This window comes from Carya illinoinensis, chromosome 13 (genome assembly GCF_018687715.1).
Source record: "Carya illinoinensis cultivar Pawnee chromosome 13, C.illinoinensisPawnee_v1, whole genome shotgun sequence".
Classification (NCBI taxonomy): Eukaryota; Viridiplantae; Streptophyta; class Magnoliopsida; order Fagales; family Juglandaceae; genus Carya; species Carya illinoinensis.
Window position 1 is genome coordinate 33,371,464 of NC_056764.1, and position 24,437 is coordinate 33,395,900.

At 35.9% G+C, this 24,437-nt stretch overlaps 1 protein-coding gene across 1 annotated transcript; it reads right to left on the minus strand.

Moving 5' to 3' along the window:
- Positions 1–2,670: 2,670 nt before the first annotated feature.
- LOC122291183 (putative E3 ubiquitin-protein ligase LIN) lies at positions 2,671–13,601 on the minus strand. The gene is made up of 5 exons (XM_043098821.1): positions 13,487–13,601; positions 4,584–5,232; positions 4,254–4,398; positions 3,482–3,742; positions 2,671–2,757 (listed from the first exon to the last, which is right to left on the minus strand). The coding sequence occupies exons 1-5, from the start codon at positions 13,599–13,601 to the stop codon at positions 2,671–2,673; spliced, it is 1,257 nt and encodes a 418-aa protein (XP_042954755.1).
- Between the last annotated feature and the right edge of the window lie 10,836 nt (positions 13,602–24,437).

Below are 24,437 nucleotides of genomic sequence, written 5' to 3' on the forward strand. Positions count from 1 at the left end.
GTTCTCTTGCTAAAGTTATAGGCATTAGATCCAATGATCTCACTGATTCTATATCCTTATCATATCTTTTATACGCTCCTAGTTTTCCCTTTAGTTTACTATCCATTAGTAAAATTGCTCAAACTTTCAATATTCCGTGACCTTTTATCCCTCAGTATGTATCTTTCAGGATCTCAAGATGGGGAAAAAGATTGGTACGGGGCATGAAGCTGGTGGTCTATATTACCTTGATGTCAAACAGTCACCTATTTGAGCCCTCATAGCCTCATCATCTGCTTTTGAATGGCATTGCCGCCTTGGACACCTATCACTTTCTCTTTTGAAACGCCAAGCTAGGAATTTTGGAAATGTGTCTGCATTTTCTTGTGAAGCATGTCAGCTTAGCAAACACCATCGTGTGTCTTTTGTACCTCAATTTGATAATCAAGCTTCTAATCCTTTTGAATTGGTTTACTATGATATATGGAGACCAATCAATATTGTATCAAATAAGTTTCAGTATTTTGTTACATTTTTTGATGACTATTCTTGTATGACATGGTTATTTTCTATAAATGCACAATCTGAACTTTTTTCCATATTCAAAATATTTCAGAAAGAAATTAAAACTCAATTTAGACAAAAAGTTCAAGTCTTATGTTCTGACAATGCTAAAGAGTATCAATCTAATGCCTTTACTACTTACTTAAGTAATAGAAGAATTGTCCATTAAATTTCATGTTCTTATACACTCCAACAAAATGGGTGGTTGAAAGTAAAAATCGCCATTTGTTAAATGTAACCCGAGCACTTTTACTGCACATGCATGTTCCTAAACACTTTTGGAGTGATGGCGTTCTTACTGCGTGTCATCTTATTAACAGTATGTCCTCATCAGTCCTCGATGGTTCCTCTCTCTTCTCCATCTTGTGCCCTTCCTCTTCACCTTTTTCTATCCCTCAAAAAATCTTTGGGTATGTTTGCTATGTCCATAATTTTGGCCCAGGCTTTGATAAGCTTGATCCACGTGCTACTAAATGTTTGTTTGTTGGTTGCTCTCGGACTAAAAAAGGATATCATTACTATAGTCCTGCTCTTAGACGTTACTTCACTAGTGCTGATGTCACCTTCTTTGAGTCCATATCCTATTTCTCGGAAACATCTTCGGTTGGTGAGTGTGATCCTCTACCATTACCTACCTTTACCTTTTCTCCTGCACACTCACCCAATTCTACCCAACCTTCCTCAGTGCCTTCCCTTCTTCCTTTACATGTGTACTTATGTTGCTTGCGAACCCCAACTTCCATGCCTCCACCAACATTGTCTCCATCTTCAGATCCTGAGTTACTTACTACTTCAGAATCTCCACCTATTGCTCTCCGAAAAGGCACTCGCTCTTATGTTACTCAACATCCGATTAGCCAATATGTCTCTTTTCATGCCTTATCTCTAACTTTTTCATGTTTTACTTCTCAACTCTCAAAACTTTCTGTTTCTAAAACTGTTCAAGATGCTTTATCTGATTTGGAATAGATGACTGCTATGGAAAATAAAATGGATGCTTTTCACCATAATGGGACACGGGATCTTGTCCCTCTACCACCTGGTAAACACCATGTTGGTTGTAGGTGAGTATATACAATCAAATTTCACCCTGATGGTTCTGTGGAACGTCTGAAAGCTCGCTTGGTTGCTAAGGGTTACACTCAAACTTATGGCATTTCTTCTGTTCAAGTATTGATCTCTCTTGCTGCTAATTTGGATTGGCCTTTATTTCAGTTAGATGCTAAAAATGCATTCTTACATGGCAACTTAAATGAGGAAGTGTATATGGAGCAACTACTTGGGTTTGTTACTCAAGGGGAGTATCGAGGTACTGTATGTAAGTTAAAAAATGCATTATATGGTTTGAAACAATCTCCTCGAGCATGGTTTGGGAGGTTCTCTAATGTTGTATTAGCATTTAGTCTTCGTAGATGCCAAACAGATCACTCGGTATTTCACCTATATCACGTAGTGATGCAGGTCATATCTTGTTAGTTGTATATATGGATGAGATTGTAATTACTGGGAGTGACTTGGTTGGAATTGCTAGGCTAAAACAATTCCTACATGATCAGTTTCAAATAAAAGACTTGGGCAAATTTAGATACTTTCTTGGAATTGAAGTCGGTAGATCAAAGAAAGGTATTAATCTATCTCAGAGAAAATAGGTACTTGATCTTCTAGAAGAAAATGACATGTTGGGTGAACGGCCCATTGACACACCTATAGATCCAAATTGTAAACTCTTAAAAGAGGAAGAGGAGTTGTTTGGAAATTCAGGCCAGTATCAAAGACTTGTTGGTAAATTGAATTATCTTACTATTACTAGACTTGATATCTCTTATGCAGTGAGTATAGTGAGCCAATTTCTACAAATGCCTAGGGTCTCACATTGGGATTCTATAATTCATATTCTTCGTTACCTTAAACGAGCTCCTGGCATTGGATTGTTGTATAGATCAAATGGACATTTTAGAATTGAAGCTTTTTCAGATGCTGAGTGAGCTAGATCTCCTTCAAATAAAATATCAACTACTGGATATTGTACCTTTGTGAGTGGTAACTTGGTTACATAGAAGAGTAAGAAGTAAATAGTAGTAGTTCGGTCTAGTGCAGAAGTTGAATACAGAGCAATAGCTCACACAACTAGTGAGTTGACATGGTTGCAGCACTTTCTTCAAGAGATTGGGTTTCCAGCTCTTGTCCCTCTTCAGTTACTTTATGATAACCAAGCTGCAAAACATATTACATCTAATCCCGTTTTCCATAAGAGAACTAAACACATTGAGATTGATTGTCACTTTATTCGGGATAAAATACTAAGTGGTGACATTTCTACACCTTTTGTGAAGTTTGCTGATCAACTTGCAGATATATTTACCAAACCATTGTATTGTAAACGGTTAAAGCTTATTTGTTCCAAGTTAGGTTTATATGATATATATGCACCAGCTTGAGAGGGAGTGTTAGAGGGTATGGTTGTAACTAATATATATAAGGGTGTTAGTGTCATTTGTATATTGTATATATAAGCTTAAAGATCAATAAAAATATTTCTAGAATTTCTCTCAATGTCGACTACAAAGAGTATCGTTTCTTTCAATTTCGACGTCAGGTTCAATTTAATTATAGATCGTCAAAACAATTTTGTATTGGTGGGATCATGTGAAAATGAGCTACCATGCTGAAATTGCACGATTTCATTACTCCGTTCAATCAAGTTGAACAACAAATAAGAATGACTAGTTTGAAATGCGATAGTTGGTAAACAACTTAGACAATGCTTAACCATACAAAAAGACGAATCTTGAGGGAAGGCATGTCTATTTTTATGGTCAAATTGCCTTCTAAAGCAAAGAATACTAGATATCTTATAAGAAAACCGGGATAAGTATCATGTGCAATGAAAGCTAAAATGTGAGAGATAGAGGTCAAAAGAAAATGGAAACAACTGTACCAATGAGATAGTGTCATCAACTAATAAATTTTCATCTTCATTTTCAAGAGAATTCCCACCACACATATCTTTAAATCCTGCTTGCTTTAGGATCCAACTCCCTGTCAATAGCTTCCCAAAGAAAGAGAAACGCCCTCCCAATATAAGAAGTACTTGGCAACACTTTTCTTGGACCTTCTCATCCACCAAGATGTCCTCAAGAGCCACTATAATGGCATCAATTGCCTTCTCTCTGTATATGCTGTCTTTTTTAGGTTCTACCTGCAACCAGATGAGTGTCTCAGCCCACATATCTTGGAAGCTCTCACACACAGACAAGATCCACTAATTAGAAGAAGCATTATTTTCAGGAGCTAGTTTCTAATTTTCAATTGTTAAAAGCAGCCTCCAAATGTGTAGTGAAAATACAAAACATATGATGAAAAACCATGGTCTTCAAATATGTTATTTTGAATAGGCAACAATCAGAGCCACTTCCTGAATGAAATTATTCATTAGTTGCTCCTGATAGAAACTAGCCATGAGTTTGTTCCAATTATGTATAAGTTCATGAATACAGGGTTATTATAGTAGGGATCTTGTCTGTAAGGTAGACATCATTAGAGCCCAACCATAAATGAATTAGTTTTAGAAATGTATTCTTGTCAAGTTTCATAATAGCTTGAAAAAAGTTTTTAGGCTGGGATCCAAAGAACCGAAATGGAATTAAAAAAAAAAATTGGTGAGAACCAAGATCAAAATTTAAACACCTGTGTGAACTATAGGAGCATACCAGAAGATCTAAGTGTAACAGAAGGACAGGAACTAGGGGTCTGTGAGCCTTTGGAGAACTCTGGAGATACTCAAGCAAAATAGGCATAATATTCACTATCCCTTCATTCGGCAAGCCTCTTACAAATAAAGTGATGTCTTTCCACCTGCAATGACAACTACAACATTTATGGGTGCAAGACATTGTTGTAAGGGAATATTTTCTTATAGTTTTTACCATTGGTAGTAAATGTCGATATTTCTAAGTTTATGGCTTTATCATTGCAGGTGACTTAAAATAGAGGCAGCATTAGAACCAGAGGCAGCATTGACAGAAAAAATTAGAATTTACCTTCCCAGAAAAATCAGTTCACTCAACAACAACATTGCATTTCTTCTCGACTTAAATTGCTTGCTCTGGAGTAGCTGAAGAAGACACTGTTTATTGATATTTCTTGCAATCTGATTTCTGCATGTTGCATCTACTTCAATACAACAGGACAAGAGTACCACCACTTGTGACTTCTCTTCTAACTCTCCCAATTCAAGCCTTTGAAGAAGAAAATGCAAGCCACCATGAGATATAAGAAGTTTGGCATTTGCTCTTCTTTCCTGTTCATTGAAAGTCGTGAGAAGCTGCTTTAATATGCAAACGACAGATTCATCCAAGTGTTTGAGACCATGTTTGCCTAAGTTTTCTATTACTTGAAAGGCGAAAGCCAAGAGCTTCCTACAATGTTCTGATCTCCAATTGTCAATTACACGCTTCAAAACAAAATTGGTAAGGGGCACTGCAAGAGATTCCAAAGGTTTTCCTGTTACTGGACATGTTTTGTTTCCCTGATCAAACCACACCTTGATGGCCACACGTTCAAAGGTTTGACCCGTCTCTATGGTCACTAGATCTTCAAACAACTTTCCAATTAGTGGGCAAATAAAGCCTCGAGGAATGCCTAAGAAAAAAGAATGTTCACCAGAGTATTCGTCTCTTCCATGTAACTCTGTGCAAAGAAAATGTAGAATTAGCAATGGATCAAAATGTTAGGCATATAAAGAGTTCGTTGCTACTCACCTTCAACAGAGGTGACTATCAGAAACTATTGACTAAACACACTACCTAAGAGTAAGTAAATAGTCAAGAATTAAGTACATTGTGTGGCTAATCTAAAATAGATTTTTCTTTGCTTCTGATTGTAAGCTCGTCAGTTTCTTTTGTGTGTGATGCTGCATCGGGCATGTTGCTATTCCCTGTGGCTTCATGCCATATAGTGGAGTCAGCAATGCCACAATTAAGAGTACTTTTAGGACAAGTACTCATGCCATACAACCTCCACTCTTTGTCATCTATAGATGAGAGCTCATTTCCCTACATGTTAAGATTATTGTCAACGTTAACTAGCATAAAAGAGAGTATTAGAGATGGACTCTTACCTAGCATATAAGAGAGTATTAAAGATTGACTCTTTCCAGAAAACTTAACATTACCGATCATCATTAAGGAGGAAGTTGTATGGTTAAGGAAAGAAGTGACATAATTAGTTGATCATCATCTTGTTCCATCCATATGATTTTTAAAATCCCAAGTCACAAAATTGAGAAAGAGAGTAATGAATCACAGTCGAAGCCTTATACATCCCTAGGTGATCCTCCCTTATGGAGCGTAAGATTGTAGTTTATTCGAGATTGAAAATTATTTGTTTTGGAATAGACGTATAGCTAAAAACTAAAACCACAAGATTTTAACTAAGTTCGGCCAACTTCAAACCTATATCCCTAAGCAACTCTGACCAAACTCGACAATTTTTAGAGAAGGATAACTATCAGAAGTTACGCTATCACAACAAACTGCTATCAGATCATAGTATCTACAATCTACTGTAATAGAGAGAAAAAGATTCAATCCTTCACGCGTGTCAATGTTAAGGAATTAGGCATTGCTTGGGTGCTTATCTAAAAAGATTCAATCCTTCACGCGTGTCAATGTTAAGGAATCGACTATTTGTTGTGGGTATTATATATCAAGGTTTTGAATTTCGTTCCATTCCCATCGGAATGGCTGGATTTGCCGTTCTGGTGTAGTGTCTGATTCACTCTACCACCTCATTCTGTTTCGCTTCAAATTTCGGTCCCGTTTTGAACATTCCGGTCAAATTCTGGCCATTTCGGCTGGAACTGAGCGTTTCTGTCACCATTCTGTTTCTGACAGTTTTTATAATTTTTTTTATACTTAGATGGCATTTTTATAAATTTTAAATCCAAACGGTATTTAATTCATTCTAAAATATAAAATATATTTATATAATTTTAATTTTTTTATAATTTTAAATATGTCCCCTCATTATCTATTTTTAAGTATTATTATTTTTAATAATTTATCTATTCTTTAATTTTTTTTCTTTATTTTTGTATCTTAACTCAAGTTTGTGATTTTTTTTTAATATATATTCATTTTATAAATCTTCAATTCTTCTATATATATACACATATACATGATACACACTTACATATATATGTATTTATTTTATTAGTTGTTAGTTTATATATACATATAAATATTTATATATAATATATAATTAATTCCAAAACAATATACCGAAACTACCAGTACTGAAATATTCCATTCTAGTACTTCAATCGGAATGGTGTCTGGAACGGATTTCAAAACTTTGTTATATATTTGTTTAGCCGCTTCGTTGTACTTGAGCTTTCATGTAGGATACTCTTAACAATAATATATGTGTGTGTGCGCTCATTAGCAATTACAATTTGTTTGATTTGTTTACAAAGTATGCATTAGAAAATTTAAAAACTATATAGTTTAAAACTACTACACTACAATTTATACAAAATATGCACTAGCAAATTTAAAAACTACATAATTTTTAAATTATAGTCATAGTTACAAAATTTAAATTTACATTTGGATCTAAAAATATATTTTTGAACACTTTTAGATCTATAAATAATTTTTAAATATAGTGAAATATAGTTGATATTTGGAAGTGGAAATGAGGCTGGGCGAGGCGGGCATCCTCCCCTCACCCTGCCTAGCGCCGGGGGGGGGGGGGGGGGGCGGATGGGAAAACCCCACCCTCGCACCATGCGGGGCGAGGTGCGGGGGAGGCTACCTGGCACCGTATGGTACGGGTAGCACCCCTACTTTAATGTCTAAAAATAAGCCTAGTATACATTGTAGCCTCCACCAGCAAAAAATTTGTGCTAATTGGGTGCAGCAATTTCTCTAACTCATGATGATTCGATAATTTTGAAAAGACCAAATTTATATATTTTATTTTTTTCTCCTTAATTGCACCAAATTGCGCAAGCTTTTAAGCCTCTTGTTCAGCAAGTTGGGTTTTGGGGATTAGTTAGGACGCTTGCTCATGGTTATGAGATTGTAATAGGTTTGCTTCTATTCTCTTCAGTTGCATTCATGGCTTGGTTTCCCTTTGTTTCTGAATTCCAGACCCGTATGCTCTTTAACCAAGCATTTAGCCGAGGGCTACAGATTTCTCGTATTCTTGGTAGCCACCGAAGGATCACACATCACGAAACAAGGAGTAATCTTACTGTCATCAAGACCATTGTTTATGCTTATTCCTCAATTTCCCTTGATATGGTGCACAAATGTTTATATTTTTCATTAGCTGTTGTGATTATGGAAGTAATTGAGATGCATTACTGGAATTTTCTGTATTCCATTATGGTGAAGCCTGTTAGAAAATAACTTGAAAGAATAAAGAGATCTATAAGATCTTTTACCTCCAACTATTTGAATTTGAGAACTGAACAGCTTGAAAACCTACAAAAGATAGTAGAAATTTTCTATAGAGAATGGACTTTTAGCCTTTAGCCTAAGAACTTTATGGGTGAGTCTAAAGGAAAACACAAGCCCCTTTATACAGGCAAGACTAGGGACCCTTACTTATTACTCCTACAACTTTTAGGTTACCCTCATTATTTCATCTATCAAAAATAGCAAGAGTCAACCACTTTATTTATAAAGGGCAATTACCTATGCTTGATAGATGAAGTGTATCATCTAAGATGATATGATATTCTGATTCTTTTTTGAAATGATTTCTTGAGTAAAAATGAAAATAAATAAATAAATACTACATTCCTATTTTTCTTATCCAACTAGGTGCCTGCCTTACATTCTTTTCCTCAGTTCATTGATGTGAATAGAGAAAAAGGAATTTTGTGGTTTTGATTACATGTATACACAATCACAATTTCGAAAGTATATTTCAATAACCTAGTCAACTTAGTTATACATTGGTGGTAAAGTGAAATAGAAGTGTTCTTCATCTTAACTATTATCCTATCACCTCTTGATATGTAGAATCAAATTATTAGAAAATTGTTTGTTATTTTTCACTTATTATAAATAGTTGATGCCTCAGGAGATGATAAAATGTTGGTAGTTAAATTGATGATGAATATTATTTAAGCTCATGAGTGGAATCACATCTAAAATGGAATCTTCAATAATTTTGATTTTTCCATTCTAATCTAAAGTACTTGTCTTACATAATTTTTGACAAAATTAATGACAAGACTACATCCTACTAAGATTAATCGAGTGTAACCTGTGTGCACGTATTATTGGCAAGAAGCATCTATTTTGGTGTTTCTCGCAAAAGATTCTAAGAAAATAATAGATTTATTTTAGGGTTTGTTATTATCTCTTTCAGTTTTGAATGACACAGCTATAATAAAACCATCATCTCCTAGTTTGATATTATCTCCAGAATTGTATAATCTCCATCATCTTCTAAATAGGATTTGCTTGTATTGTAAATAATCAGGAAAATAAGAGCAAAATGTATTAATGTAATGGGTAGTATATGCAAAAGAAAGCCTGCAAGAAAACCATGATCGATTTGGATTATCCTTTTCCTTGAGCCTTATCCAAGAGGCATTTATTTTGTTCTTGCTTAATATTTGAACTGGTTGTTGTAGTTAACCTTCGAGTATTGTTTTCACCCCACTTTGGATCATCCTAAAGGTTAGGTTTCATCATTTTTGCGTGATCATCACCAAGTGTCAATAAAAGTTAAGACTACTCAAAATTTGGATTGTCAACCACAAGTAAATTTGAACACATGAACTAAAACAATGAACCTTCAAATGATTTTGAAGGCCACTTTGAACCGCTGAGCTCCTTACCATGCGATCATATAAAGATCATACTTGCACTACTTTTGCCTTACTTTTGTTTAAGCCGAAAACGTTGAGCGGGAGTTTGGAGATGGAAATGCTATGGGAGAGCAATCTCTATATGTTCCTTACTACTTGTGGGTCAATTTCATTCTACAAAGAAGTCTATTTCTTTCTTCGCCACCAAGTTTCTTGGACCAAAATTGTTTCCCAATCTCACAAAATCCATATCCCAAAGCATAAAAGCACAAATAAAATAATTAATATTTAAGGATGGTTTTCATGGGAAAAAGAAAAGAGAGAATATTGAGGAAACCAAGAAACAAACATGTTCATTTTACCCTTTAGGGACTAGTTTACATTCAAAAACATGTTGGACATCTAATTCTATCATCTATCTATGCTTTGTTCTTGTGAAGCCATTCAATCATCTCCCAACTCTTGAATTTTAAAAGTTTAAAGGATTGATTGCATATAAATTGCATCATTTTTTTAGTATTTATGGTTTGTGGAGTAATGGAATATGGAGGTGTCTTGGTGGCTTTTTCCTTGATTTTCTTAGTTGGAGCTTTCGCATCTTCTGCCAATAGATCTTGTTCCCCTTCTATCTTCTGAATGCACCAACCTCCATATGAATGAAACTTTTGTGGATTTTTTCTTCTTCATGTAGTTATTTTGAAGCTCAATCATATGTAGTCTCCAAGATGTTTAGCTCTCTATACACTTTATAAACGTAAGTTGGTATTCTATTTCATAAGCTCATTTTGTCCATCTAATCCTATTTAATAATGCAAATATTACTAGATTGGTGATTTAAACCATGGACTTGGCATACTTAGACTTGATCTTGTTGATGAATCCACTCCCAATATGAGTTCGGCCGATGTTCGAGCATGTTTGTGTCTTTGCTAGTCAAAGGGGCGATAACGTTACTTATTTCATTGATGCCAACATTATCACCCTACTAGAGCCCTCACACTCTCCATTATGGATAGAATTTATGTTATTTGCCAAGGGGCGTGCAACTAAATCTCATTGGTGCTTACTCAAGGTATGGGTATAATTGTTGCCTTTACTCGCTAAGAGGTGAGCATCCTTATCAATTATATTACTCGTAGAAGAGGCGAACATTAGTACTTCCTACGTCACTCACTAAGGTGGCAAGCACACTATTCCTCAAGTTACTTGTCAAGGTGGCAAATATAATTATCCATATTCACGTGGGCAACGTTCCTTCTTATACGGATTGGTTGGGCTGGTGTTCAATATTTTTCTTACATTGCTTGCCAAACGACGATCACTCACTTGGTAACGAGCATTTGTGAATATGTATATAACATAATATAAGTATGAATTATACATCTAGAGTAAATTGATGTCTCTGAGTAGCTAGCAAGAGATACAAAATTTTTCTAACGCATAAAGGATTACATAGCAACATTATCCAACAACTGTGGAAATGTCTACATTTCCTAGGGGTAGATCCCACTTAATTCCCCTTCTTCAATACACAAATCTTCTATAGGAAAATTTGGGTATCAACCATGTGTTGTCATTAGGCTGTAGATTTTGGCATATGTAAAACTCCTCTTTGATGGATATTTATACAAATCTTATTTTCGTCTTGCATGTGTAAGATAATAAAATAAAGAGAAAAGATGGTTTTGGCAAGATACCAAAACTGTGTGTATCATTAAGATTATGTAGACTTTACTATTGAGATCAGATTATAATAACAACAAGCATATCAATCATGATGTATGACTCGTCGTGAGATGTGCTTCCAAGTGCAGAAGTGTCAAGTTGTATCAAGGATAAGTCCAGGATCGTATTCCACAGGGACAATGGGTTATCAGAGCGTACAAGAGATCTTTGGGTAACACTTGTGTCGATTTTTAGAGATGCAAATAAAATCAAAATGCAATGCAAGAAAATAATTGAAATTAGAGTTTCTAAAACAAACAAATTAACAAACACTTGGGTTGGGTTTGAGACTCTCTTTATTTTGGATTTTAGATAATTTTCTCGATTAACAATCCAGTCAAGGCATTGATAAACGGAAGATAAAAAAGGTTAAGCTCAAGTTTTTGTTGCAATATTTTCCTAAGGGATTTTCTATTTTACTAGCCGAACACACATTAACAAACAAACGAGAGAAGCCTTGATAATTTCAAGCTTTTGTTGTGCCTTACGTCAACAACAAAACAAGAGCAAGAGCTTCAATCTCTTTTTTTTGAATCCAAAACAAATCACGTCCCATTCAAGCTTTTGTTGTGCCTTACGTCAACAACAAAACAAGAGCAAGAACAGTAATCTATTTTCTATTTAAATCCGACTAGTAATATAGTGAAATTAACAATCAATCACAAAATATTGCATCGATCTAGAATCCAAAAATAAATTAAATCTCATTCCACAACCCAAGTTTCTAAAATTAAAACGAAATCAAAACTGAAACGTAAATTGCAGAAAATAGAATGAAGATCAATCATGAAAAATAAAACGAAGAAACAGCTGAATAAAAATAAAGATACTGTTTGAAACGAAAATGAAATAAAACTGCTGTAACACCGAATGAAAATGAAAGCAAGTCATAAAATGAATCAAACTGAAATGATAAAACGAATGGAAAAAGACTAAGGTTTCGAGGATCCGTTTAATAATTTATAATATTGTTTCCGATTGATTTACTTTAATTAAACTAGAATAACGATTCCGTTTAATTGGTAGATTTAGCATTTAAGATCGAGAAAAACAGACGCTTATTATTGAGCGTGAACGATTGATTTAAAACATTTACAAATCTATTTGAATACCACAGGGATTCCTCAAGCATTCACTGTATTCGAAAATCACAATGAATCAAGACGAGTATATAGATAATCAAATTACCCAAATAAAATCTTTCAATCAATCAAGCTCGCAAAATAGATTTTACGTCGATTCGGAAACAATATGTACATCATTAAATTTCACCTCTAACCTTAGTATGAAAATTTAGCCAAACATATTTATTACAAATACTATAGAAATATTGTTCAGGATAAAAATAAAATACAATGTAACCACACAATAACATAAAACTGAAAAGAAAATAAAATAAAATAAAAGTTACAACTCCAAACATTATCCATGATAATATTAAGATAAAACTCAAGCTAAAATGAAAATTAGATCATAAAAACAGGAAATTGAATGAAAAAGAAAACTACTCCACTCTTTGCTTAAACGAAAAAGAAAACAAATGAAGGAAAATAAATAAAACCTAAGCTAAGCTACTCTACAAAATGAAAGAAAACAAAACAAACTTCAAAGCCAAAACTCTAAGCTACTCCCCCCCCGAATGAATGAAAAACAGAACTCCTTCAACTCATTTGTGCCTTCGTATTCAAAGCAAAGCCAACCCCAACAAGAATACCACCCAGCCTCTCCACTCAAGGGAAGCATCATTCAGTCTCTCCACTCAAGGTAAGCATCATTCGGTCTCTCCACTCAAAAGTAAAGCAAGAAGTCCACCATCAAAGCAAAAGCAAGCTCCACCCAAGCACCACCAGCCGTGGCCCCTGCATGTCCGAATGATGTCTGAATTGTTGTCATGCATGTGTGGTTTGTTGAGTTGCTTCGTGTGAGTGGGCATGGTGTGTCCGAATGAAGCTGCTGCTTTTATGTGTGAGTGCTGCAGAATGATACTTTTCTTTACTGCAGCATGTGTGAATGAGTAGTCGAATGATGAAATGCTGATGCATGTGTGGGTGTTGCACGATCGGTTTGTTGAGTGCTTCGTGTGAGTGGAGTGCTGTCCATGTGTCTGGTCCCATGTTGTCCGAAGTTCCAGCTAAATTCCTCAATTCCGACTCCCACCTTTCACTCCTTCATCTCGGCTGCACACTCCTTTATTCCTTTTCTTTAAGTTCAGCTCTTCCACTCATTACTCTCCCTCTCTACTCACTTTTTCTCACCCTTTCTATATTCATGCATTCACTTTCAGCGACTCCACTCTCTCTTCATCTTAGGATAATTAACTAATAAAGGCTAAACACAACAGCCCCACATCAATTGTTCTCCTCCATCACGGATGATCTCTTCAATCACCTCTCAACCGATTGCTGCCTCTCTTTCCAGCACAACTCACCAGCTCCAATATCACCACTCTCTTCCGTCCATCGTGCTTGTGTGCTGCTTCCAATTTCTTTAATGAGGGGCCCATGTTTCTTCTTTCACTTTCAGCTCATTTTCCATCTTCTCGGCTGGCTGCTCTTTCCTTTAATGAATTCAGCTAGCTGCCCCACACATCACTCCTCCTTCGGCTCTTCAATGTCTTTCAGCTAATATCCTTTCCGTGTGAGTGGCTGTGTTGCAATGATGTGTTTGTTTGCTTGTATGTGTATTGCATCTCTTGCTGTCCATGTACTTATGTGCTGCATGTGAGCTGGTGAGAGCTTGTCCAGTTTCCCTAGCTCGAGGCAGTGGCCCATGGAGATAATTGCAAATTTAATGCTATCTATAATATGACCAATCTCAGGAGGTAGTGTTCCAGTCAAGTAGTTGCTGCCCATTTGCAATTCAAGCAATTTCACACAATTTCCAATCTCACGAGGTTAAATGAATTTTGACCCAAGAGCACGAATTGCTGACATGTTGCAGATTTCATTTGGTATGGTGCTGTTAAGATTTTTGCACCTGAGGATTGATATCGGAATTTTATTTGATCATGTGAATTTTATTTGAACTGAAAATAAAAATAACACTCAAAAATAAATTAAAAGAAAAATAGATTATCACAAATAAACTATATATGTGAGGAAATATTGTCTCATTAAATCATAGTTATAAAATTAAGCATAAACATGATATTAATCAATTAAAAATCACAACTCGTATTTATGCTTATTAACTATTTTTCCATCTAAAACCAATAATAATGTCATGATGAATTTAAAATACATTGGTTTTAAATAGCTAAAATATGCAATATTTCAGCTCAATCAATGTACAAGCATAACATTCGAGATATACACATAATACAAGTTTGAAACTCAAATAACCTAGTTTGTAGGAAGCGGGAGATTGATATCTTTCAAAGCTGGGGATTGATATCTTTGATATCCTTAACACCCTCTCTCGAATTAGAGGGTAAGGAATAGACTAACAATTTGTCATGTAAAATACAAAACCAATCAACAGTGTAGCCTTTAGTGAAGATATCTACAACTTGATTGCAGGTATTAACATAACAAACAACCGCATCTTTGTTAATCACTTTCTCTCTAATAAAATAATAATCAAGTTCAATATGCTTGGTTTGAGCATGGAAAATAGGATTGGAAGCCAAAGACATAGCACTGAGATTATCATACCAAAGCATAGGGGGGAAGATAAATAAATTTGCAATTCTTGCAAAAGCATACATATCTAATTTACATAAGCTATTGTTAAGGCCAAACTTCAATACTCTGCTTCGGTGCTGGGTCGAGAAACAACAGGTTGTTTCTTAGAAGACCAAGAAATCAAACACTGTCCAAGATAGATGCCATAGCCACTGGAAGAATGCCTATCATCTGGATTACCTGTCCAATCTGCATCGCAAAAGGCAAGTAAGGCATTAGTACTTGGTTTATAGTGAAGCCCAAAATTGGCAGTATGTTTTAAGTAACGAATGACTCTTTTGGCTAAAGTCCAATGGGTGCTAGTGAGAGCTTGCATATGTTGACATAACTAATTGACAGAATATACAACATCAGGACTTGTAATGGTAACATACTATAGGGCCCCGACAATATGGCGATATTCAGAGGGATGGATCAATAAATTACCATCAAATTTAGACATCTTCAAACTCGAAACACAGGGGAGCCTTGTAAGGCCGAGCACCAACCATAGTTGCACAATCAAGTAAATCGGCAATATACTTAAATTGACATAAGTGCAAACTAGTATCATCACGTGCATCCTTTATTCCTAACGAATAGCTCAAGTCACCCAAATCTTTCGTCACAAACTTAAACTTCAACTGTGAAATAATAGAAAAAATTGTAGAATCATCATTGCCAGTAACAATTATATCATCAACATAAACTAGTATAAAAAAATGTAATTTATCTTTGTGAAGAGTGAAGAGAGGGTAGTCAATATGCGAACCAGTAAAACCAAGATCAAATCGTGCTTGTGAGAGACGAGTGAACCAAGCTCATAGTGCTTGCTTAAGGCTATAAAGAGAGCGATGTAAACGATAGACAAAGTCAGGTTGTTCAGCACTGATAAACCCCTTCAGTTGCTCCATATAAACTTCCTCATCAAGTTACCCTTGAAGAAATGCATTGGAGACAACTAGCTGCCGTGTAGTCTAATGAAATTGTACATCCCAAGCAAAAATAATACGAACAGCTGTTGGTTTAACAAATAGGCTAAAAGCCTCAAAATAGTCGACACCAGACCTTTGATCAAATCCTTTGGTGACCAACCTCGCCTTGTAATGATCAATAGAACCATCAAGTTTTTGTTTTATCTTGTAAACACATTTGTTGTGGACAATATGATGAGAAGATGGTCGTGGACAGAGTGACCATGTACCGTTGTCTAATAATGCCTTGAACTCGAACTCCATAGCTGCACACCATTTTGGTTTAGAGATTGCCTGTGTGGAAGTTTTAGGCTTATGAGGGATGGCAACCGTATGAAATAGATTAAGTGGAGGATGTGAGGAATAATAAGTCACATAGTCAAGAAATTGGTGAGGTCGAGAATGCCCAGTTTGTGAGTAGGTAACAACATGATAGACAGGGATAGAAGAGTGCTCAACAAGTTCCAAAGAGTTAGGTGAGGCAACGACATCTTGATGGGGTGAAGGATTAGGCATCATGGTTGAAATTTGAATGGGAGATAAGGTAGGTGGATCGAATGACACGTGACTCGAGTGAAGTATGTGGAGCAAATACGGAAGGCATAGTTGTTACGAGTGTACCTATGGAATAGTCTAACCGATAGTGAGGTGGTGAACACAAGAAATCAGGAGAAAATGAAATTTGAATTGGAGAAGAAGTCATACCAGGAGGAATCACGGCACCAACAGGAGAGCGATTTGGGATCTTCATTTTAGCGGAAAAATATTTTTCATCAAACACAATACTGCTAGAAATGTAAACACACTCACTTATGGGATCAAGGCCCCTATAACCCTTTTAACTTGAACAATAACCAATAAAAATATACGGAATACTACAATATGATAATTTGTTTCTAGCATAAGAACGCAACAAAGGATAGCATCGACATCCAAAGTTGTGTAGAAAAGAATAATCAGGTGCAACTTTGTAAAGTTTAGAAAAAGAAGTATCATTATTTAAAATTGGCTTTGGCAACCTGTTGATTAAATATACGGCAATTAAAAATGATTCAATCTAGAATTTCTTAGCAAGTCCTGATTGCACAAGTAAAGTGAGTCCCATATCAACAATAAGGAGATGTTTATGTTCTGTAGTGCCATTTTGTTGGGAAGTATGTGGACATGTTTGCCTATGTAAAATACCATTTTCCATGAGGTATCGAGTAAAAAGAGAGGAGATGTGTTATCCACCCTTATTGATTTGTAAACATTTAATTGGAGATGAACATTATTTTTCCACAAGTAGCCGAAACTAAACAAAGGAATTGAAAACATCAGATTTATTTGCAATCGGATACAGCCATGTAAATCGATTGAAATCGTCAATAAACGTTACATAAAATTTAAAACCACTAGGCGAAGCAAGAGGTGCAACCCAAACATCAGAGTGTACCAAATCTAAAGGACCTAAAGTCTCACAATGAGAGGAGAAAAAAGGTTGTTGGATGGATTTGCCAAGTTGGCAAGATTCACAGATAACATCCTTTTGTATAGAACCAACAATGGGTAAATTAGAATTACATAAGACATGATGCAAGACAAACTCAGATAGATGACCTAAACGTTGATGCCAAAGGGAGCTAGGTGCCTTGATTCCCATAAAGGCAGTTAACCCTTTACGCTTGTTATGTGACAAGTTGGCGAGATTGATAGGATATAGCCCATTTTCACTCGAACCTTGAAGGAGAGTGATTCTCGTTTGATTTTCCTGAACTGAGTAAGCATTATGTGTGAGATGAAAAGTAACATTATTATCGGCACAAAATTTGTTAATAGAAAGAAGATTAGTAACTGCTTGATGACAGTGAATAATATTGTCAAGAAGAAAATTGTTGTTATGAGAATAGACAATGGATGAACGAGTATGTTTAATAGGCAAACTTGCACCATTACCTATACCAACAGTCTCATTACCATCAAATGGGCGTTTGGAATCAAGATTCTCAGCATTATTGGTTATGTATGCATTAGCACCACTGTCCGCAAGCCATTGACTGTTCAGAAAATCAATATTAATATCCGCAACCATGACAGCCAGCTCTATAGGAGGATGATGTCCTTAAAATGAAAAATCCATCGACCGAAAACAGTCCAACACCTGATGATTATTGCCCTTGTAAATTTGGCAGGGTGAACGACCATCATAATTAGAAGATGAGGCAGGACAAGCGTCCTTGGTAGATATAAGGGGCAGAGGTTTAATGGATAAATTCGGTTTGGTTGTGTTGGAGTTGGAGGAATCAAAAAACTGCAGTTTATACTTCACATGTTGAAAATTCGAATGAGTGGTAAATAGAGCAAAGGAAGACGTCTCTGGCACATGATTGAGTGGAGGATGACGGTTGAAAACAATTTCATGATTCAAAAGTTCAAACCTAAAATAAATAAATAAAAGACATAGAAGCCTCTCGAGTATGGAAGTAGTGAGGATAGATGAATTGTGTAAAAGTGGGATTAAGAACCCCAAAATAAAGCAGATGAGATCATCATCATCAACCAACTTTCTAATAGCAGATAATTGATCAGCCAAGAACTTGGCTTCGGATATATATGAAGCACGGGTAATAAAACCTTGTTGGAGGTTTTGTAGCTGACGTTTCAAATGGAAAATTTGGGACTTCGACTGAGAAGCAAAGCGAACAACGACTGCCAAGCTAAAAATGACAAATCCAAACCATAGAGAGAAGCCACCAACGAATGAGAAAGAGAGAAGATGATCCAACTTAGCAGAAGTTGGTCACGGCTCTACCAACTAGAGTAGGCTGGATTCATGGACTCACTTTTTGGCAGCATCATCGTCAACAAACATAGGAGGATACGGGGTTAGAGCCATCAATAAAACCAAGCAGATTGTGACTCTTAAGAATAGTTTTAAATTGAGCAGTCCACGCAAGATAGTTTGTCTCATCAAGTTTGATAGAGACAAGTTGCGTTGGATTGGGAAGAATAAAATTGGATGAGGAGGAGGAACCAGACTCAGCCATGTTTAGAAAAGTGGAAGCAGGATCTTAAAGCGTAAGCTAGATTGGCTCATGATACCATGTAAGATAATAAAGAGGAAAGATGGTTTTGGCAAGATATCAAAACTGTGTGTATCACTAAGATTATATAGACTTTACAGTTGAAATCAGATTACAGTAACAGCAAGCATATCATTTGGGATATACAAGCATAACATTCGAGATATAAATAGAATACAAGTTTGAAACTCAAATAGCCTAGTTTGTAGGAAGCAGGGGATTGATATCTTTGATATCCTTAACAGCATGAGTGTTCCCATAAATAAATATGAGTATGATTAGGGTTGACAAGATTTGACACAATTTGTGAATTTGACACACGATACAAAATAATAGAATTAAGGTTGTGCGTATTTCACAATACTTTTTCAATTATAAGTAGGTTTATAACAATGCCCCTTATTTAAAATATGCTCGTTAATTTTACAAAAATATTCTAATTTAAAACATGGTTGTATAAAAGATTGTATGCATATCATTACTCAATTTCAAATCCCTTGGAATGTGAATTTTAACCTTGACATCCTATCTAAAAAAAACGTTGATTATGTATTTCAATAACTATCACCATAGCATTTTAAACTTGAATTTTCACAAAAAGACGTGTATACATTTAAATCTAAAATGGTAGGACCATTATATTTTGCATCCCACAATTAGTCACAATGATTATGTTGCGTATTATAAGTGGTTTTATATATCAACTACTTAAAAATGTGCTATATCAACAAGTGCGATTGAAGATGACAAAATCAAGAATAAAGAGTAATATTGCTCTTTACAATTTATATCATAAAGTGTTAAAGGTATCAATTTCTTCTCAACTGCCATATCTTGACTAACATTACAAATGATCAAAATTTAGTAATTTAAAGTGTAAATTGACAATTCTAATATTTTATAATGCAAATAAATAAATAAATAAATACTTAATGATTGGAAGATGAGAAATCTAATTTTTTCTAAGTTGTATATGACAAAACTTATTTTGTCAACTTTTACAAATCTCCAAACAAAAATAATATTATAAAATTATATTCTAACAATATTTTAACTTTATTATATTTTTTATTCAACTTTTTTTTCTCTCCTTTTCCAAAATCGAAAAAATACTCAATTCAAACAATCTCACTACTATTTACAAACTATCTTATTACTATTCACAAAATTCTTATTTCATCTCACTCACCAAACAAGCCCTGATAGTTTAAAATGCAAAAAAAAAAAATAAAAAAAAATTAAATGATTGGAAGATGAGAAATCTAATTTTTCATAAATTGTATATGAAAAAAGTTATTTTGTCAATCTTTAATAATGTTTTTGTTGTTAAAACCATATAATCTTATCCATATTGGTCAAAATGTAAAGTACAACTCAAATCAAGGATTGGAAGACCATTTTAATAATTTCGAGGTCATATAATTTGGGGTAGTTTTGTTTAAAATTGATATTATAACTAAGAAAAAATACATTTTGTATCCTAAAAAATATGAATTGCTTTAAAGTTGTAACCTTGGCTAAAATATGAACTTATACACGCAAGGCCTCTTTCAGAGAGTGTTTTATCTTATCTCATTATTATAAAAGATTTAGGCTTATCTTAGTCTTATTTCTAACAACTCTGTTGCCTTCAGCTGAAAGCGTGTTTACTTTCGTAGACAAAAAAGCTATTGTTGCCTTAAACTCAACAAGTTGGGTTTCCATATTCTTTAGAGAATTTTGCATCGCTTCAAGCTGGTTTTAAGCTTGCGTGATCTGCAAACTATTTTCACCGTTCCACTCACTCTGAGCCACCGAAGCATAACCCATCTTTAGAGCTGCCGTATTTGATCGACTCGCCACCATGAATGTGCTTGGGTCTTTATGATTCACCTCCAAATTGATATTCTCATTCTTCTTTTGGTTTTCATTCCTTAATCCCTCGCCATTGTGGGGATTTCACATGGAGGATGCGAAGACTAGTTCAAAAAACTAATCACCGTGATCTAAGCAAGCCATGCTCTTGTAACAAAAAGTTTCAAGAAAAAAGAGAGTTACTGCATCTTTCTTAGACAATCAACTATGATGTTAAGGGAGGTAGCTCAAGTAGAGGGAAATCTAAAGGGAGGGTAGTGTAGACGGAAAACACAAGGGGTTGGGGCTGGGATTGGGATTGGGGTTTGGCTTGGGTATTAGTTCTACGGGAAACAAAGAGTCGAGGTTTAGTATACTTTTTTGAGTATTTTGGGTCATTAGGGCTCTTTTATATGGGTAAAGTATTTTATTGTATACGTTCAATGTACTTGATTACTCATTTTGATATATATAATATTTTTATTTATTAATATAAAATCATTATAATTAAGATTGGGACATAGTCTAGTCTGAGGAAATTAACCGACTGTCACGCGCCAAGGATTTCTTCTACGCTTTATTTATGCAGACAAAAAAGGTAAAAAAGAGAGAATATTAAGAACCCTATAAAATCGTTGTCGTGTCCAACTAGTTGTAGCCCATAAATCCAATAAATATCCCTCCCTTATATTATCACTGGGATTTAGCAAAAGCACCATGACATTCTTTGTTGCCATTTGTTAGGATTCTCTTACTTTTTCTAGATTGTATATGAAATTATTGAATAGAAATAGTAAGATGATGACAGATTTGTTGATGAGAATATCTCAAAGATTCATACGGCTTGGGGTATTCGAGGTACCTAATTCCTCCATAGACATTATCCAGCTAATAGATGAAAAATGCTCTAGAATGAATGGACAAACCCATCCTAGCGTGACACTTAACTGTTTTTCTACTGAAATTACATAAAAGTCCCTTGTAAGTAAAATGTAAACTGAGACCCAAAATACTAAACTGTGCCGTTTCAGGCTTTTATTAAAGTTGTGCTGTTTCATTCTTAACAAAGTCCTCTTAAGCTGTCGTTTTACTCTGCCCTTCCTTATACGAAATCACTTGTCTTCAGTTCCATTTCATCTTCAATCTTCAGCGTTCTCTCTCTTCAGCCCCTTAAAGTTCTGAACTTTTCTCCTGTCGATCCACTGCTAGAAGACCTCCTAACATTCCCCTTCCCTTATAAGACCTTGCCCACAAGGTGTGGATACAAAGCCCTCAGTTTCCAGAGATTTTCTCAAGTATTTTCCTCTTCCGAAAGCCTTACCCATTTAATCAAAACCTCTGTTGCAGCCCGTCCCCCATGTTGTTTCACACATTGATCAAGCACCACATCCGGCTCGAGAATCACTTCGCCGCAATTATTGGAGGGTGGAAGCATGGCTAATGGTTGAAAACGATCCCCCAGTTTTCTCTTCAAGTAAGAGACATTGAAAACTGGGTGGATTTGAGAAGAGAGGTGTAACTCAAGCTTATAGGCCACGGATCCAAGCCTTTGAAGCACCTTGAACGGCCCATAAAAATGCGGAGCCAGCTTCATATTCCGACGCAACGACATCGTTTTCTGGCAGTACGGTAGAAGGAGGAGGTATACCCAATCTCCCACACTGAACTGACTTTCAGTTCTTTTTTTGTCAGCATAGTGTTTCATTCTTACTTGAGCTGCCATGAGATTATTTTTCAAGAGGTTTATAATCTGTGCTCTATTGTGTAATAATTGATCGACTGTTGCATTGCTTGATGTCCCTGGGATATAGTCTATTAATCTTGGGGGAGGGTAATCGTAGAGAGCTTCAAATGGAGATATCTTAGTTGAACTGTGGTAGGAACTGTTATACCACCATTTGGCTAGTGGTAGCCACTGACTCCACCCAGTAGGTTTAGATCCTGCATAACACGTCAAGTAACCTTCCACCACCTTGTTCACCGCTTCCTTTTGACCATCGATCTGCGGGTGATAAGCTGAGCTATAGTCAAGGGAAGTACCCTGGAGGACAAACAACTCCCTCCAAAATGAACTCAGAAAAACTGGGTCCCTATCAGACACCATGGTTTTTGGAAAACCATGCAGTTTTAAAACAGACCTGAAAAATACCCTGGCCACTTCCTGAGCTGTATAGGGATGTGAGAGTGCCATGAAATGTCCATATTTAGTGAAACGGTCCACTACAACGAAGATTACAGAGTACCCCTTAGACTTTGGCAGCCCTTCCACAAAGTCTATCGAAATGTCGACCCAGGCTTGTTGGGGTATGGAAAGAGATTGTAAGAGACCCGCTGGAGCTAGCGTCTCATACTTAGAAGCCTGACATATTTCACACTTCCTTACCCACCTTTTAATGTCCTTCTTCATACCTGGCCAATAGAAGTCCCTTTTGGCCCTTTGATAGGTCTTCAAGTACCCTGAATGTCCCGCCATAGGGTCGGTATGAATGAACTTGAGTACTTTCAGTTTGAAGGGTGAATCTAGAACTATGAAAATTCACCCCTTTCTCAAAATAATTCCCTGTTGTAATGTTGTCCCCTTAGAACCTCTTGCTGGTTCAACAATTTTTCCAACAACCCCGAAGTTTTTGTACTGTTCTTATAGCTTAGCATCAGTTCTCCCACCCAATTTGAAGTGGGAAATGAAATCTGGGCAAGCAACCTGACCTCTTCATTTTCAACCTCCCCTTTCCTCGACAATGCATCAGCCACGGCGTTCTCTCTTCCTCTCTTATATTCAATCTTGAAATCATAGCCCATAAGCTTGCTCACCCATTTGTGTTGAGCTTCCGTTCCAATTTTCTACTCAAGCAGAAATTTCAGCACTTGTTGGCTTGTTTTAATGATAAATGACTGCCCCAAAAGGTAGGGCCGCCATTTTTGCACTGCTATCACAATGACCAGAAATTCCTTCTCATACGTAGAGAGTAGTAGAGCCCTCCCCTTTAACATCTTACTCAAGAAAGCAATATGTTGCCCTACCTGCATAAGGACAACACCTATTCCTTTCCTACTAGCATCACACTCCACTATGAAGGGCTTTGAGAAATCTGGTAGTGCAAAGACAGGTGGTTTCATCACTGCTTCCTTTAACCTATTGAAGGCCAGTTCTGCCTCTTAGGTCCACACAAACCCATTTTTTGTCAACAACTAAGTGAGAGGGGCTGCTAAAAGCCCATAATGTCTTATAAATTTTCTGTAGCACCCCATCAACCTCGTCAACACCCTCAAGGCCTTAGTTGTCTTCGGGATTGGCCAATCCAACATTGACTGAATTTTTGTCAGGTCTGCCTTCACACCTCGCTTAGAAATTATGTGACTCAAATAATCCACCTCTTCCACAGCAAACCGACACTTAGATTTTTTTTGCATACAAGCAATGTTGTCTCAACATTTTCAAAACCTCTCTTAAGTGAATTTCGTGCTCTTCTCGGGACTTACTATAGATCAGTATGTCGTAAAAAAAGACAAGAACAAATTTTCTCAAAAAGGATTTGAATACATCATTCATTAACCCTTGTAAAGTGGCTAGAGCGTTGGTAAGACCAAAAGGCATCACCAAAAACTCGTAATGTCCCTCATGGATACGAAAAGCCATCTTAGGAATGTCACTATGCACTACCCTCACTTGGTGATAGCCTGATCGCAAGTCTAGCTTAGAAAATATCATTGAACCAAAGAGTTCATCCAGTAGTTCATCTATAACTGGAATAGGGAACTTTGCCTTCACCATTTCTTTATTAAGTGCCCTATAATCCATACTTCAATA

Bases quoted from the DNA above. Each gene is read 5' to 3' on its own strand.
- LOC122291183 (XM_043098821.1), bottom strand. From the start codon at position 13,601: ATGGGCCCCTCATTAAAGAAATTGGAAGCAGCACACAAGCACGATGGA. The intron at 3,743-4,253 runs GTATGCTCCTAT...ATCTGGTTGCAG, and splicing joins TGTTACACTTAGATCTTCTG to GTAGAACCTAAAAAAGACAG. The intron at 2,758-3,481 runs GTACAGTTGTTT...TATGTTTTGCAG, and splicing joins TTGATGACACTATCTCATTG to CTTGGTTATCATAAAGTAAC.